The sequence below is a fragment of the Rhinolophus sinicus genome, chromosome 3, assembly GCF_057876585.1.
Source record: "Rhinolophus sinicus isolate RSI-liver-muscle chromosome 3, RSI-T2T, whole genome shotgun sequence".
Classification (NCBI taxonomy): domain Eukaryota; kingdom Metazoa; phylum Chordata; class Mammalia; order Chiroptera; family Rhinolophidae; genus Rhinolophus; species Rhinolophus sinicus.
The window spans coordinates 151,192,992-151,209,814 of NC_142503.1; the positions used below are offsets into that span (position 1 = coordinate 151,192,992).

Genomic DNA, 16,823 nt, shown 5'->3' on the forward strand with positions numbered 1-16,823 from the left:
ACGAACGTGACAACAGACACAAAAGCATGGACATCAATGACCCCACTCCCAAATAAAACGATTTAACTTAGCCTTTCAAAAGAAAAGTCCTGTGATTAAATCACTACATCCAGTTTTCAGATGAACTTTCCCCAAATGTCTACCATAACTGATCTCCCCATCCCACACCCTCATTATTATCAAATACAAAAAAAAAAAAAAAAAAAAAAAAGGTGGGAGCTGCGAAAAAAAAATTTGTTTACCAAAATATACAACCTTCCCCAAAACATCTTCCTAACAGTTCATCAATCACATAACCAGTAGAAAAGAAAAAAAGTTTTTAAATATTCAAAGATTTTATTTGAAAAAGCAATTTTACTCTTGGCACACTTTGGCAATCAACGACCAAATAGGTTCTTCACTATCTTGAGTATAAATCTGGACTAAATTTCCCAGCCTACCTTCCAAGTTAAGTGTGACATAACCAAGTTCTAGTTGAAATAATGTGAACAGTAGGGAAGTATACTAGCCAGGGTCCTCCATGCTCTTTTCCCTTCTGAATGGTTGGTAGGAAACACCTGGGAACGGCAATATAATATAGCCACAAAATAAAGTAGTGAGATTCCTAGTCACTTATTGAAGGAAAGCTGCCCAATAAGGAATATTCACATTAAGCTGTTCCATAATGAGAAATGAGCTGGTAGTGCATTTTGTCCCTGAACTTAGAGGCTGTTTGGTACTGCCGTTAGCATTACTTCAAATACATGGTAAAAACTTTTGTCAGGAATAGAAGAAATGATCTTATAGCTGCTCTCTACTGGCATTTGGCCAATTTTCTTATCGTAGGCAATACCAAAATAATCTTGGCCTAGCATAAAAGAAATCCTTTAGCAGTGTTGATATTTGTTATTTTCTAAATCTTTTCATTTATAACTTGTTTTCACTCATCCAAAGATATAACTTTTGCCAAAAAAAAATCAGCCATATAGTTAAGTTGAAGACTGATACTCACAGTGCAATAATAATTCCACCTTTTAAATACCGAAGCAGACTCTACAACACCCAGATTAAAAATATTGCATGCTTAGAGAAATAAGTACTATTATCACACTTCAGTTTTTCAAAAGAGGATTTCAATGCAAGATTTTCAGTTTCAGAAAATAAAAAGTTATGAAGTTCATTAGCAATCTAGTTACAAGTCCATCACATAATGAACACATCAAAACAACATTTCTGTTTCCATGTATAGTTTAGTTCAACTAATATACTTCAAAATGTAAGGCAGTTGATATGTCTGATTTTAATCAAATTTGAGAAATAACAAAGTTCATAATCTAATCATGATAGAAATTAGAATTGATCTTTAGTCAAAGCATACTATACTTTAAATCTGCTTCTACACAGGCACAAAAGAGCTACTACAAAGTATTTCTGGAAGAGAGGATTTTATAGTTTCCAAACTCTGTGCATGGCATTTAACTGAACATCTTACTAAGTTCAAGAACAGAACAAAAATAAGGATCTATCTTAAACAACTACAACATCATTTTCTTTAATGTAATGATAAGGGAAGCCAAAGAAGAGTATACATGTCTGATTTATATATAATCAGCAATTCCTATTATATAGTATCCCAATAAAACATAAACATTCTCCAGATAACAATACTCAACACATTCACACTCCATGTTATCACTACATTGGCACTGAAGCTGGTGGGCATTTGAACGTGTCGGGGAGGAAAAATTTCTCCTCTACCTTCTTGGTTCTTCTGGCTGGTCTAAGAATTAAACTGACATGAGACATATTAACATGAGAAAAACAAATTTAATATTTTGTATATACACAGAGGCTCCATAAAAATATGAGGCCCAAAGGGCAGGAGGTAACTAAAGCTTACAGAACACCCTGAGCTAAGGGAAAGGAGTAAGGGTCTGGCACTTCAAAGGGGAAGAAGACAATTTACAGGGAGACGGAAGAACAAATGTTTGCTGTCATGGAGATGAATATGAACAACAGGCCTTGCTAAGCTCCCCCCGCCCCACCACATCTTGCTCATATTCTTTGTAGTTATCTTTGGTGATAGTTCCATTCCTGGAATAAGCCCCCTACCTAAATTTTTTTTAAGCAGGTAAGGGAACAGTAAAAAAAAAAAAAAAAAAAAACTTCCTGAGTCTTCTGTTTCTTAAAAATAATCAGCCTAAAATAATCCAAATGCCAAAGAGACGTACCTGGGATGGCAAATTTCACTCTCCTACAAACATTAAGATTAAGGTAATCAAACAAGTAGTGTCTGATGGGTATCTAATCTACTTGATAAAATATATAAAATTGATATATTTATATACATAAACACTTAGGTTGGTGCAAAAGTAATTGCTGTTTTGCAATTATTTTTAACCTTTTAAACCGCACCATCTTTTGCACCAACCGAATAGATACATGCATACACATATTTATAACACTGTGTATATAATACACACACATACAAAACGTGTGGATTTCTTTCTACCACTCCTCCACATAGTCAGAAGTTGAGTAAGTCCCAGTGTAATACCCCACCACCTACAGGCTAGTATCCACAGGAACTGAAAGGAAGCCAGAAGAAACTTAAGAACATAACCATACTCTATCAGGCCATCACTCCCCAGGTTGAAAAGATGGTCTAGATTTAATAATCAGATTCCCTGCCCCTATCCCACCCCTATCCACCTGGCTGGAACCAAGAGAGTACCTATGTTTTAGAAAATCACCTCTCTTGTCTATCACCTGGCAGGGGTCAAGAGAGTCCTTCTGTAGCATTCCTCACCTCCATTAGGAGGTTTCTAGCAGGAATCAAAGGAGAACTCCAGAACTCTTCCTGTTCTGGGGAAGACATTCCTTTGCCCCTCACTTCACTGAAACACTCACAGCTACTTACCACTTTCAGCCTTGGGACCATGAGGACTATTCTCATTGTGGCCTGGCTTTCATAAACATGAGACTATACCACCAACTACTCCAATTTATGAGAGCTATTTGGAACCCCCGCCCCCCCAAGTCACTACTTCCCTCTATTTCCTTACTTGTAGCTCCTAACTCATTGTCACTCTCTCTAACACTACCCCATCGTAATTCTCAGTGACTCCTGCAGTCACGTTGATGATCCTTCTGATACACCACCTTTTCTCACTTACACGTTCATACTACTGAGCCTGTCATTACTGATAACTGAAACGCTTTCATAATCTCAACTTCCAACCGTACTTTCTACCACTTATCTGTTCAGAACATTCCCTTTAGACTCCAGCAGTCCTTCAACACTCCTAAAACCCTTTAATCCACCCACGCTACTACCTTGTTCAATGGCCAGCACTGGATGTTTCTTTCTTTTCCTGATACACTTTAAAATCCCATACTAAATTATTATTATAATTACTCCACTGCATTTGCCTTAAATTCCCTTGGCACCCACCTCCTAACTCTCAACCAAATGCTGTTTAAACTCGACTCTCTACCTATACCCCTGCTGCTGAATGGGGCTGGAGAAAAATTGGTAACTATAACTCCTTTCACTCAAAAATCATAATCTGTAACCTCAAACAGTTCATTTAGGCCACATGGCAATGACACTGTATTCCCAGGGTCCATTCTCAATTAGCTAGTTAACTCCAGGCAGTGCTCACTTTGGCACATTAGGAGAGGCAGCAAAAGTGACCATGCAAGCTGAAACTATACAACGTGATCTTAATAATCCATGGGCAAAATTACAATTGTTCCATGACCCTTAGTATTTTTTATCAAAATACTAAAACTCTCTTATATTGTTTATAAATATATAGGGGGCTGAAAAAGAGTAAAACTGTTAATTTAGTACTGTAATTTAAAACATTAGAAATATCAAGAATTAGAATATTTTAAAAGAAAAATTAGTGTTTTCTTTGTAAATTATATTTTGTATATAAATTAAAGACATACACTCTTTTTGAAAACTTGTATTTAGGATTAAAAAAAAAAATTCCCCAAGCAGCAAAGCAGTATTTATACATGGATCAAATTCTCAGCACAAAACTCTCCCAATAGAAAAAATAAAAAATATAAAATATAAAATTTTTCCTATATACTTTTAAAACTTCTAAAAGAGCCTATTTTCCCTGGCTACCACATTAACTATGAAAATGGACAATGACATTTTCCCTTTAAAATTACTGACAATATAATCCCCAATTCTAGAAAAAGCCTTTGTTCAACTAATGAATAAGCCCTCATTGAGATGCTAAATCATAGGATGCACTGTAGTCCCCTGAAAAGGCCACACAGCATATTCTTTCACAAAGAATGAGTCATTTGGTGTAGAATATTCAGCCTATTTAAAACAAAGATCAGCTTTAAATCTATTGCCTTTCTTCCAGGTCCTTTGCATGCCAACCTCTTGGTTTTGTTTTGTTGCAGGAGGCACAAATATAATAATACATTATATTGTGATATCACCTCAAGCAGGAAATAGCTCCAGTTAACTCTCATTCACTCCAGAAAGGGAGACTATTTATAGTTCAGATTCGCTGCCCAACAGAACCATGTATAAAACACCCACTTCTCACTCCATACTAACTAGAGTAGACCTTTCATCCTCACTACCCCCAGCAAGCTATCCCTCCCTTTATGTTACTGGCAGGTTAGGGATTTGACTAAGTCCAAGGCCTTGCCTATGAGATGACTCTAACAGTCAAAACTTGGTGTAATCACTTCAACATGCTGTGAATCACCAAACCCAATAAAATAATCCAACTTTTATTATATTAATTAAATTTAAAACAGAGTGACTCCTCAGATAGATAATGTACAAAAAGTTGCTTTGTTAGTATCTGGGGGGTAGGTAGGTGGAGCCTTGCCCATGAAAATGCCATTTATTCCCAAAGTTGCCAAAAATCAACATGGATTCACTGAAGGAAGGATAGTAAAGAGAACAGGCTTTTTTTTTTTTTTTTTTTAAGGAGAATTGATGAGTTTACAGGTGTTAAAAATAAGATAACAGGCCCACAATGGAGTCACTTAGTCTAAGCCCCATGTCACCATACCAAGACTTAATTACACTTTACGTGTCTGCCAGAAATTGAATGTTAAATCAGTCAATCAAGAATCACCTGGTCAGCACTAGTGAGGGAATCTGCCTGACAGATCACTGCCATTCCTTAAAGGAAAGTGACCTTGCCACAACCAATCACTTTTTGCTAGTGTAACTTCTTGTTCCTGCTCCTTTCTGCCTGTAGGTCTTTCATTTTGTCCAGCTCCTTGACTTCCTTTCTGTCTGCCAGATGGGATGCTGCCCAATTCATGAACTGCTGAATAATGCTAATAAGACTTGAAAATTTACTCAGCTGAATTTTGTTTTTTAAAAGAGGGATGTTAGAATGGGTAGAGAGGACCTCAAATGTCCTTCTCCCTTTTAATTCCAGGGGATAGGAGTTCCTTTTTCCCTAGTATCCCTTACGCCTCACGCAGTCTCTGGGCAGGATGAGGAAAGAGCATGAGAAGAGGGGCATAGTATGACTGTCCCTGAAAAGGAAAGAAAGTTGAAGATGGTCCACTTTTCCACATGCACTCATAACACTGATCTCAGGCAACAGAGGTGCTGAGCTGGGCCAGTCATGTGCCACCTCACCCATGGTTTTTAATAAGAGTTAGTGTTGGAGACAAGCAGATCATAGGCATCAGGTTAGTAGGAGAAAATGTTGCTCTATTATTCTGATCAATTATAAATAGAATCACTAGACTTTAAAGTGCATTAAGACAGATCCGTTGCCACAATATCTGAAAATGTCTTGTACAGAGTAGGCATCAAATAATGTTAATTAATGTATTAATCAATCACTAAACCTGTAAAGCTGAAACCTGTAATGAAAACTTGTAACACACTAATTTTAGGTGACCATTTGTTCAATTTCAGGCTATATACACCTATACACAGAAAACAGGTGATTCGCCAAAGATGTCAGTTTAGTTTAAGTCCTGAAATTCCTGAGCTGTGGCAGCTAAAATGAAGTATTACTGCAGCCAGAGTAATAGCTACCTTTCTCCCATCATCACAGATTCTTATCTCTAGCTGTCTAAAGTCTATCCCTATCTTCAAAGTTCAAGTCAAATGCCACTTCCCCTGGGAAGTCTTCCTAAATATCTCTCAAGGCTCCCTCAGTATGTACCACCCTCAATGCTTTGAGGACATTTCTGTTATAGCATTTATCACAGTCTCACTCTCTACTATTGACTGGGAATTTCCCTAAAGGGTTTTAAAAAAGTCTTAATCCTTGCCGTATATTCACAAATCAATAAACACTGGTTGAATTTTTCAGTCAGCAGCAGGTTTCCATACCTCTTTTCAAAGGCCATCCATTAACCTATTACCTGCTGACCATAATAACCTCCTTAGCCTTCATTCTACCTGTAATAACTACCGTGTTTCCCCGAAAATAAGACCTAGCCAGACAATCAGCTCTAATGTGTCTTTTGGAGCAAAAAAATTAACCTAAGACCTGGTATTATATTACATTATGTTATGTTATTATATTATTATTATTATTATTATTATTATTATTTTATTATATTATACCCAGTCTTATTATTATAGGAAAATAATACTGGGTCTTATATTAATTTTTGCTCCAAAAGACACATTAGAGCTTATTGTCCGTCTAGGTCTTATTTTCAGGGAAACATGGTAATTATCAAGCAATCAGGACACTCCATTCCTCAGTCTTTCCAATTGTCTAGCATAGTTTGTCACAACTTGATTTGCATAAACAGATTTTTCAAGTTCTAGACTAGACCTTAAGTATAGCTAGAACACTTTTTGGACAGTCCTCAGAATTTCCTGTTATATGTGGAATGACATTAGCAAACTGGTAATATCAGATTTGAACAATGCTAACCATTATCAATACTTTCCAATTCAACTCTTTTTTCCCTCTTCTTTCATTTGTGCCTCCCTTCCACTAATAGTGACACAAAAAGAAGTCTTAGTGACTGTGGCAAAATTCATTTATGTTAACAGCTTCAAAAACATAATATGAAATTAACAGATTTTTAAAAGGTTTTAGAAGCAATATCCTCAAGTTTCTACAAATGAGGAGGCTTCTACATGAATGCGGACTTCACTCTGAAATAAAGTTTAATGATCTCAATTTTTCAATACAAGGAATAAGGGGTCTTTCCATTGAAGCACAAAGGGAACGAAGCAACAAATACAGTCACGGCTGACACGTGCTGAAAGTAGGAGGCACAGGCAAATTCAAGCTCTCTTGGTTTTTCTATACCACACAGAGGAACAGAAATTTGAAATAAGAAGAATAAATCCAAACCACTCTGCAGCCTCATATATTTACTTAAAATAGTTTTAAATGCAGAGATGAAATATTTCTATACAACTACAGCACGGAAAAATTACTGAGACCTTTGCCCTCTCAGAGAGGTAGTACACAAAAGAGTGCAGTGTACACTATTTACAACTGGTGATTCCAAGCAATCATATGTCAGTCATTCCTAAAAGCTGTCCTAAATTTAATTAATCCTAAGATTGATTAACTTAATTAATGTCCTAAATCCCTAAATTAGTAAGATTAACAGTAGAGTTTATGGACAGTGTTTTTCCCAGTTTCTTTAAAATAAACTGTGCCAAGGGGCAGAGGATTAAGTGGTATTCTTACCTTGTCATAACTGTTCATACTTCTATGTCCTAGAAGAGAGTGCTTTTTACTACCTAAATACGGAATTGAACAAGTGGGAATTTTAAGCTGATAACTACATGTAGTTATCATCATCACATCTAACTGGGTATCAAAGCGCCTAGAAACTTTAGCTGAAAACTGTCTCTGTGTTCTGGTTCAGGCCTCAGACGCCATTCCCTAAGGCTCTCCAGAATAGCAATATTATTTTCCACGGTAGTTTCATACATTTATGCCTACAGTGGCAAAAACAGTATTAAGAGTAGGGTAGCCAAATTCTCATCAGAACTCCTACCCAAGTTTGGTGTGCCTCCCCTGTCATTTGCTTCTGCTAAAAATAATACATACAAGGAGATACCAAATACACACACACGTATATATACACAGTGCTCTAAACAATTGTGCAGTACTTCAGTGGTGAAAATAAATTATTAGCACTTAAGCAAATTATATGAAAACAAAAATATACATTAAAGAGACATTATCTACCTTTTAATTTGTTGTAAAATAAAACACCCATTGCTAAATATATTAAGAAAATGTGGTTTAAAACAGCAATAAATGCAAATGTGTGATTTATAGAGGGTTACAGATTTCAGAAAAGCCCTAGAAGTCAATGAAGTAATGGCAATAAGAATTCACAGCTTTTTCCCATAAGAGCACATGGTTAAAAACACGAGATCCACAATCAAGGGACATAAGTTTTCTAAGCCTTAGTTTCCTCACCTATAAAATGGGGATAATATGTGTGCCTATACCACATAGGGTTATTGTGAAGATTAAATCAAAAAATTCAAGTAAAGAACTTTATATAGTGCTAGGTACACATTAAACAGTAAGCACTATTCTTATTACTACTACTACTATTAGTATTACAACCTTAGGTGTTCTGTACAGTAAGGTTAAAAGAAGCCGATAGAAAGCAAATTTACCTATCCATCCCATAGAAGAGGGTAGACAAACTACAAGACTGCTGGACAATGAGTCCTTCTGTTTGGCGTGCAAGCTAAGTTTTTATATTTTCAAACGGTTGAAAAAATTAAAAGAATATTTGATATTATGTAAAAATTATATGAAATTTAAATTTAAGTGTATATAACTAAAGTTTTATTGGAACACAGCCACACTCATTAGTTTACTTACTTTCTATAGATGTTTTCACACTACAACGGCAGACTTGAGTAGTTGCAATAGAGCTCATATGGCCCACAAAGCCAGAAATATTCACTATCTGGCCCCTTTACAGAAAAAGTTTACCAACCCTTGCTTGGTCTAGAATCTAGAATATGGCAACTAGTAACTAAAAGGTTAATGCATGGGTGTTTTCTTTTCTTAAACCATGGTTACCTTGACCAATTTTCACATAGTTTTTCAGTTTTTCAAAAGTAATTGTCTAAATTTGTAAGCATTAAAAACTGTTTAAAGCAATTCCTTCCCATATTCTCATCCTCATGTTGTTACATTTCCAATTACCAGAGAAAATCACTCTAAACAGTACTACTTTTAAGCTCTAATACCACAATTGGTATGCAATAATAATAATTTTTTAAAAAGAAGGTGAAAAGCCCTCTGTATCTCGAATATATATTTACTTGGACAAATAAAATATAAGAGTTGAAATCAATAGTAAAATTAAATGCCAAAAGGAATAGAAAATTAAGTCTCATCCAATGTCACTGTTCCTCCAAAATAACTCATCATCTTTGGGCAAAAAGAAAAAGGGAAAAAAGAAATAAAGGAAAATATTTGAAAGTTACTGTAAGATACAAGTAAGATACAAGAGAAACCCAATTATATGAGGAAGAAATAAAACTGGGAACAAAGTGCAGAATATCTTCAACTACTGTACATACAAGTAGACAAGAGGAGAGAAGACAAAATAAAAGAAATCATAAAAGGCAGAATAAACACAGTGGAGGGTACTTATGGGAAGTGTAAAGCAAGGGAAAAGGTTTTATTACAATATGATGGGAAGAAAAAGATGAGTTCGAAATCTCTCAGACTTCTCTCCTCCTCTCTCTCCTTCCTTCCCCAAAAGGTCTTGTTTGATTTTGAGAAAACATTATGGGGAAAGGTTTCAAGATTTCATTAAGTATCTGTGAAGAACCTTCTGCAGACATGATATTTGGAATGTTAAAGGAGCAAAAGAAACAGAAATTACAGTTGGAGAACTTACATCCATTGACAGAGGAGGTAAACCTGCAAAAAGACTAAATTACTAAGAAAATCACAAAGAAACATACAAATAAAAAAGATGGTAATTCTGCTTGTAGAAAGGAAGGCAGGCAAAGGAATTCACATTCCAACTTGTGAAGGAGGACGGGAGCTTGGAGACTGAGGGGAGTTTGAAATACCAGGAGGGGAAGTTGGGAAAGGAATCAAATAAGGATGAGCAAAAATATGGACAAGTAGCATTAATGAATTTATGATTTAGCAAGTAGCTAAAATTATAAATGTATCCTATCTAGAATAATTATGCTATTTTCTGTACTAATCCAGCATCAGAAATGACAAACATTTGGACAAACTAAAGTACAGAAACTGTCAGAGCTGTGAAAAGTCAAAAGAGTTAAGGCTTCCCAGTACATTACTAGGGATGAGAATGAAATTATTAACAATAAATTTGCAGCTGTAGAAAGGAAAACGAAGCCAGGAGGAAGCTGCTAAGTTAAAAAAAAAAATTACGCAAAAATAGAGACTAGTCTAATTACAATGAAAAATAAAATATAAGTATTCAAGAGGCATATAGAGGGATGAATTTGTGGTATTTCATTAAAGCATTCTATGATTAAATGACTACCGACATATAAATAATAGCAGAATTAAAAAGTGAAGTTTAAATACATTTTCTACTCTTAAAACACAAAAAAAGAACTCTCCTGACCAATTACCATCATATAAAGGCCATGATAGAGGACAAAATCCCTAAAGATAAACCTAGAGTCTTACCAGGCTGAAGTCATTATTTCAAGATTCCAGAAAGAAATACTCAAAGGATTCAGAAATTATAAAATTCCTAAAATATTCCTTAATTACTACACAAATATCACACTAAAACTGACATAAGATAATAGTGCTTCGGTGTAACACATCCAAGGGTGTTACAGCATTAAAGGACTGGCTGATATCAGAATATAGGATTTCCAGTTCAATCATACCTTATATGTAGATCAAATAGAATTTGTTGTACCATATCAACAAAGTAGGACTGGCGTGGATTGATAAGGAAACTGCTTCCTTTCATTAGATCTGTTTATTAAATGGAGACTTTGGTTGTGAAACTATTATTCTAGCCTGATTAATAGCTCAGGAAAGAAAACAGCTCAGGTTTAATTTGTCTCCACATAGTTTTAACTATTTACATGCCTTTTGCAAAAGGCTACTTGGTAAAAGTTAAGTACTTACTGATATCATCTTCATGATAAATGACAGAGTGAAAAGGCAGACTTCGGTCTTTAATATATCTCTCTGCTGGCTCAACATAAAATGTGCCACCATGAGTCTGGATGAATCCTTCAAATCTTCCATCAATAACAGACCCATGGCTAAAACTTCCTTTTTCACCTATTAATGAAAGCAACAAACTCTTGAAAATTTAATTTGCACATGAACGTTAAATTCATTCTTCTTTAAAAAGCCATTTTTATATATTTTTCTTAATTGGGGAAATTATAACATAAAATCTATCTAGCTGAATTTGAGATGTGAGCAGCAACTAGTACTTAGTTAAAACATATTATTACTATTAGGTTGGTGCAAAAGTAATTGCAGTTTTTGCAATTATTTTTAACCTTTTAAACTGCAATTACTTTTGTACCAACCTAACAGTAACAATGAAAAATAGAACATCTGTCTACTGATAATCATTCCCAGCACCAAGCACAGTGCCTGGCATGTATGCAGTAGTCATTCAATAAATAATTGTTAAACTAACTTATAGAAAGAGGCTAGCTGATCCACTAAAAAACACTTTCAAAATAAAGATAGTAAAGTTAATCTTTTGAAATTTTGCTCTAATTACTATAAGAAAAAAGTTGCTTTCCCACTTGATATATTCTTCATGAACGTTTTGGCTTCCTTACCTCATTTTTAAAATAAGAAAGTGTCAAATATTTCAGAAGCTATTTGAACAAAAGTATAACCAACAATCCCCTTTAAGATACTGGACAAAGATTTGTAATAGTGTTCCATTAATTATACTTCTCTTGTGAAAGAAAATAGAAAAAAAGGTATTTTGGGTTCATAATTTAGTCACAAAGGAAAGCTAAGCACTAAACATCAAATGATATGAAGCGTTGGAAAGTAGGAGGAGGGGGTTTAAAAGTTAAATTTGCTTTTCAACATTGTATCATTAAAACAAAAATCAAGCTTGCCATAATTTCTAAGATAAAGATTAAAAATAATTAGTTGACTTTGAATCATGGACTGAAGGTAAGAGCCAAGACATTGGTATTTTAAGTGACGTGATTTTTGTCTGCAAACCTATTTAGTCTTTAACACTTTTGTGGACTAACACCTAGCCCAAAAGGGCAGAAACTCCCTGTTATTTGCCCAGCAAGATAAATAATTTAAAAAATAGAAAACTATATTATAATATTAAAAATCTAGACTGATGGAGAAATATTTCCTTTGGTCACATAATTCTAAGAGTACAAAAAACTTAATTTATTAACTAGGTTTAACCTACAAGTGAGAAATTTAAGTATAGAAATGCCTCATTTATCTGGCATAATGAAAAAATAAAAAGCATTTCTTTAAACACTTAATTTTTCATCTTATGATTTTGAGTGGAAATCTCTCTAATACATAGAATTGAAATTTCCTTTGTCTTACAACCGATCCTCTTACAACTGAGGATCATCAGCCTGAGTATTTACTAAAACACAGTTATAACACAATCTTATTCTGCCCTTCTCTAATACCTCCAGAAGACTTCAATTTTTAAGTTTTTTTATGACTTCAGTAATTGTTCTGTTCTTCCCAGACTACTAAACTGTCAAATGTAACTTTCTATTGGGTTAAGTGTGTTCCCCACACCTCCAATACTTTCATACCCTCATACAGTAAGAGAAATGTTAGAATTGTGAACAAAAGCAAATAGATTCTGAGAAAAGAAGGCTCTGGGAGGATTTTTCTATCAATGACTTTGTCACATTATTTTTGGCTGTTAAGATGATCTTCATAGTTTCCTTTTGGATTTTTCACCCCCTCTTTTTTTATAAGACACAGCAAATTTACTGCTAATTTCTTGCTTGGAAGATCAGAAAATTATAGGTCATTAATTTTTTTTTTTAATCTAACAGTTTGGAGGTATTAGACTGTCAAAAGTCCATACTTTTCAGAACCTAGACACTACATAATTCAACATTATACATGTAAAGATAGGTCCAAGGATTACTTCATTCTTCAAAGACCATTACACCCTTCATGATATATTCAAATCTCCTCAGAGTTTATCCCATCTTTTCTGAAATATTTGCCTATGCTTCAACATACATACATACATACATACATACATACATACATATATATATATATATATATATATATATTTCCTTGCGTAGAAAAAAATTAAAGAAAAGGGTTCTTTTAAGGTTCAACTTACCATAAATATGTCCAGTGTAAATATGAGAGGTATCATAATCAAGTACTTTATTTGATGTTTCTACTTTAAATTCATCACTAAAAAGGGAAGTGTCCCTCTTCATTCGTAGGTTGAAATGTCTGCAAAATGGTACAGGAAAAGGAAAAATTAAAATGTAAAGGATCCAAATTTTAAATAATTATTTTAATTAAAAAATGTCTGCAAAATGTGGACAGTTTCACACAATGTGTCTATTTGGGAAAACCTGTCCATACTGACCAAGATTTTCTTATAAAAATTCTGCTTTAAAATTCAATCTAATATCTGTGACGCTGTGACACAACTCTAAATTATATATAATTAAACAGTAACTGTCTAGGATGTACTTTAAAATAAATGCAAATGGACTGATTCCTACATGGTAAAAAAAAATAAATCATTCCAACAGCAACTAAACCACTTGGAGATAAAAAAAACAAGCTTCTTGATCCAATTACTATTATTCATCACTACTTGCCTCCCCTCTCAAGTCATTCTGCAGCTTTGCCATTTCCACCCACTTTTCACACTCAAAGAAGATGATATATAGGAAAGCGGCATCTATATTAGTTACTTAACATCTCTTCTGAAACACATGCTGTTTCTTGCACACACACACACACCCAATCTTTCAACTCCTTTTATTTTTCCCGGGGGTTTCTAACTCTTTTAATCATCTGTGGCCCTTCCTCAGTTCAATCTGGGAACTCTAAAAGACGATGATAATAGCTGAAATAATACCTGTTTTAACTCTAGGATAAAGACCAAAGATAAATGAAATTACATCAAGAATCTAGGGTTTAGAATCAAACTGGAATCAAATCTTAAGCCTAAAATATTAGCCCAGGACTCCTGTCTAATGAAACGAAGGTAACAAATTCTTTCTTGTAGAACTGTTTTAAGGACTATGGATTACAACCTATGTCAAGTCATTAGCACAATATCTGGCACATAGGAGATATATAATAAATGGTAACAAATTGGCTATCATTACTAAACTATTAAAAGTATATCACGTCTCTTAAAATTGCCATAAAAGTCTGCACATAATATAATTTCTATCAATGAATCTGAACCAAAGTTTTCAATTAGCCAACCTCTAAATGTTAGCAGGATACAGAGTAACTCGAACTCTCACACATTGCTGATGGAAGTACAAAATGGTACAATCACTTTGGAAAACAGGCAGTTTTTTTATAGTTAAACATACAAAAACCCTGTGACCTACAATTCTACTCCAAGAGAAATGAAAACATAAAACATATATTCAAACAACTAGACACAAATGTCCACAGCAGCTTTATTCATAAAAGCCCCAAATTAGAAATAACCTAAACGTCTATCAACAAATAAAGTAAATAAAAAGATCATGACTTATTCATACAATGGCAAACTGCTCAGTAATAAAAAAGATCGTACTACTAAAAATATTCACTTTTGTAAAGACACAAAAGAATACACACAGTATAATTCCATATATATGTAATTCTAGAATAGGCACAATCTATCTATAGAGCAAGAACAAATTCAGATCAGTGGTTGCCTAAGACAGAGAGAGAAACTAAGAGCAAAGGGGTATGCAAGAAATTATTGCTACAATGGAAATATTCTATATCTTGATTTGAATGGTAGTTACACAAGTGTACACATTTGTCAAACTATACACTAAAACGAGTGTATTTTATGTAAATTATAATTCAATAAGCAAACAACAACAACAAAAAACCCCAACTCATTGTTCACATGAATAGGGGTCAACAAGATATATTCATTACCTTCAGAAAGTGTGTCCCTTTTCGAATAGTGTCTATTTGATCTTTTCCTTAATTTCACGTCAATCTTGGTACCAATTTATTTTGAGGCTGTACGCATATTCTACTTGCCAAAAACTCTCGCTAAAATACTTTTAGGGCTTCCAAGGTGCTGGAACAAGAACTCTAGGCTAGGAAAAGCATCCTTAGAGTCTTAAGGTTCCAATTATTGCAGCAAGTAATCAACAAAGTCAAACACATCTTCTAAATGGAAATTCCACAAAGTTAAAAACAGTCTATCCTAAACAAACAGGAATCCTGCCTGAATTCTTCTTACACACTCTGTCTTTTCATAAAATTACTTCCTCAACTAATAGACAGTAAATTCTTGATCATATATGTGAGTGTAAATACCTACATTATTTTTAAGGGGCCACAATTTTTTCTTATTAGTTTCAGGTATACAAAGCAATGTAATAGATATTTACACCTCTCACAAAGTGATACCCCCCAATCTACTACCTCTCTGATATCATATATGGCTGTTACAATACCATTGACTATATTCCCTATGCTGTACTCCACATCCTGTGAAAATATATATGTATACGTATACATATATGTACATATGTATATATATATATATACACACACATATATTTTATTATAGTTAACACAATTTTTTGAAAAATCATTAGTTTATCATTAGATATACTTTTAATTTACTGTATTAATACTACATCTAAAAGGGCATCTTTGTTAAACAAACTAAACAATAAATGTCCAAGGGTTTAACATACTTATCATCCAGGATTTATTATTCCGCAAAGTTGTTGTACCCTAAAACCATTATAAGCAAGAGCATTAGCATTCTATACAGAAAAAAAAGGGTAAAAGTTTCGAAGAGATATTTCAGTTCAAAATAAGAATAATCTATGCTACACTCCCCACCCTCCAAAAACAGTTTTACATCACTTTAAAGTGTCTAAGCAGATAGCAACCCTAGAGGAATGTTGTATCAGAGAATTTAAGAACACTTGAGGGTAGGCCCCTTCCAACCCTGATATTGATTTCATAATATAAGAAAACTGTCTGATATACATAAAACATTATTCTCAGTGTTGATTTAAATTGGATTAAAACCACATATACAATCAGTTCTCAATGATCCATGCACAGTCAAATAGCAGTAAAGATAACAAAAAATAAAATTTTGATCATACTCCCAAAATGCACTGCTTTTATTAATATCAAAATTAATTTGTATCTAAAACATGTACCAATAGATGAGGGAACGAAACAGGAGTAAGCCTGGAAGGCAGGTAAATGGTAGAAATAAGCTAGATTGAATTAAAGTCTGTCACAATCTATGAAATAAACAAACTACAAATGAATAATCAGAAACTGAACATAATTTATTCCACTTATTCAATTATGCAACATTCTTCTTAAAGTTATGTAGGTTTACGATTTTCAGCACTTTTATATATATTACTGCATTTTATCCTCACAGTATCATTGCAAAAATGGCATGATGAATATTTTTATAAAAGTGCATGACTCAAGGTCACAAGACTAGAATTAGAACTAGAGCCCCAGTATTTGACTGCTGCGTATTATTCTTTCTGCCATACCACAAATGCCTCTCAAGCATGTGATGAAAAGTCAAGCTAATATACGCTGAGGGTTGTAGTAGTCTTAATGTAGTATTATCAGTCTCCACCAACAAGTCACCTTTTAAAATCTGAACAAATGCAAATAAGATATAGAAAT

General features: G+C 34.0%; 1 protein-coding gene across 2 annotated transcripts in view; it reads right to left on the minus strand.

The window, feature by feature from the left end:
* Nucleotides 1–16,823, minus strand: part of ADAM10 (ADAM metallopeptidase domain 10) — a 119,900-nt gene that overhangs the window by 51,514 nt on the left and 51,563 nt on the right. For both annotated transcript variants that reach the window (XM_019732236.3, XM_019732235.3), the window contains exons 3-4: nt 13,282–13,400; nt 11,082–11,240 (exon numbers count right to left, since the gene is read on the minus strand). In XM_019732236.3, coding sequence (XP_019587795.3) covers nt 11,082–11,240; nt 13,282–13,400 — 278 coding nt within the window. The remainder of the gene's footprint in view (nt 1–11,081; nt 11,241–13,281; nt 13,401–16,823) is intronic.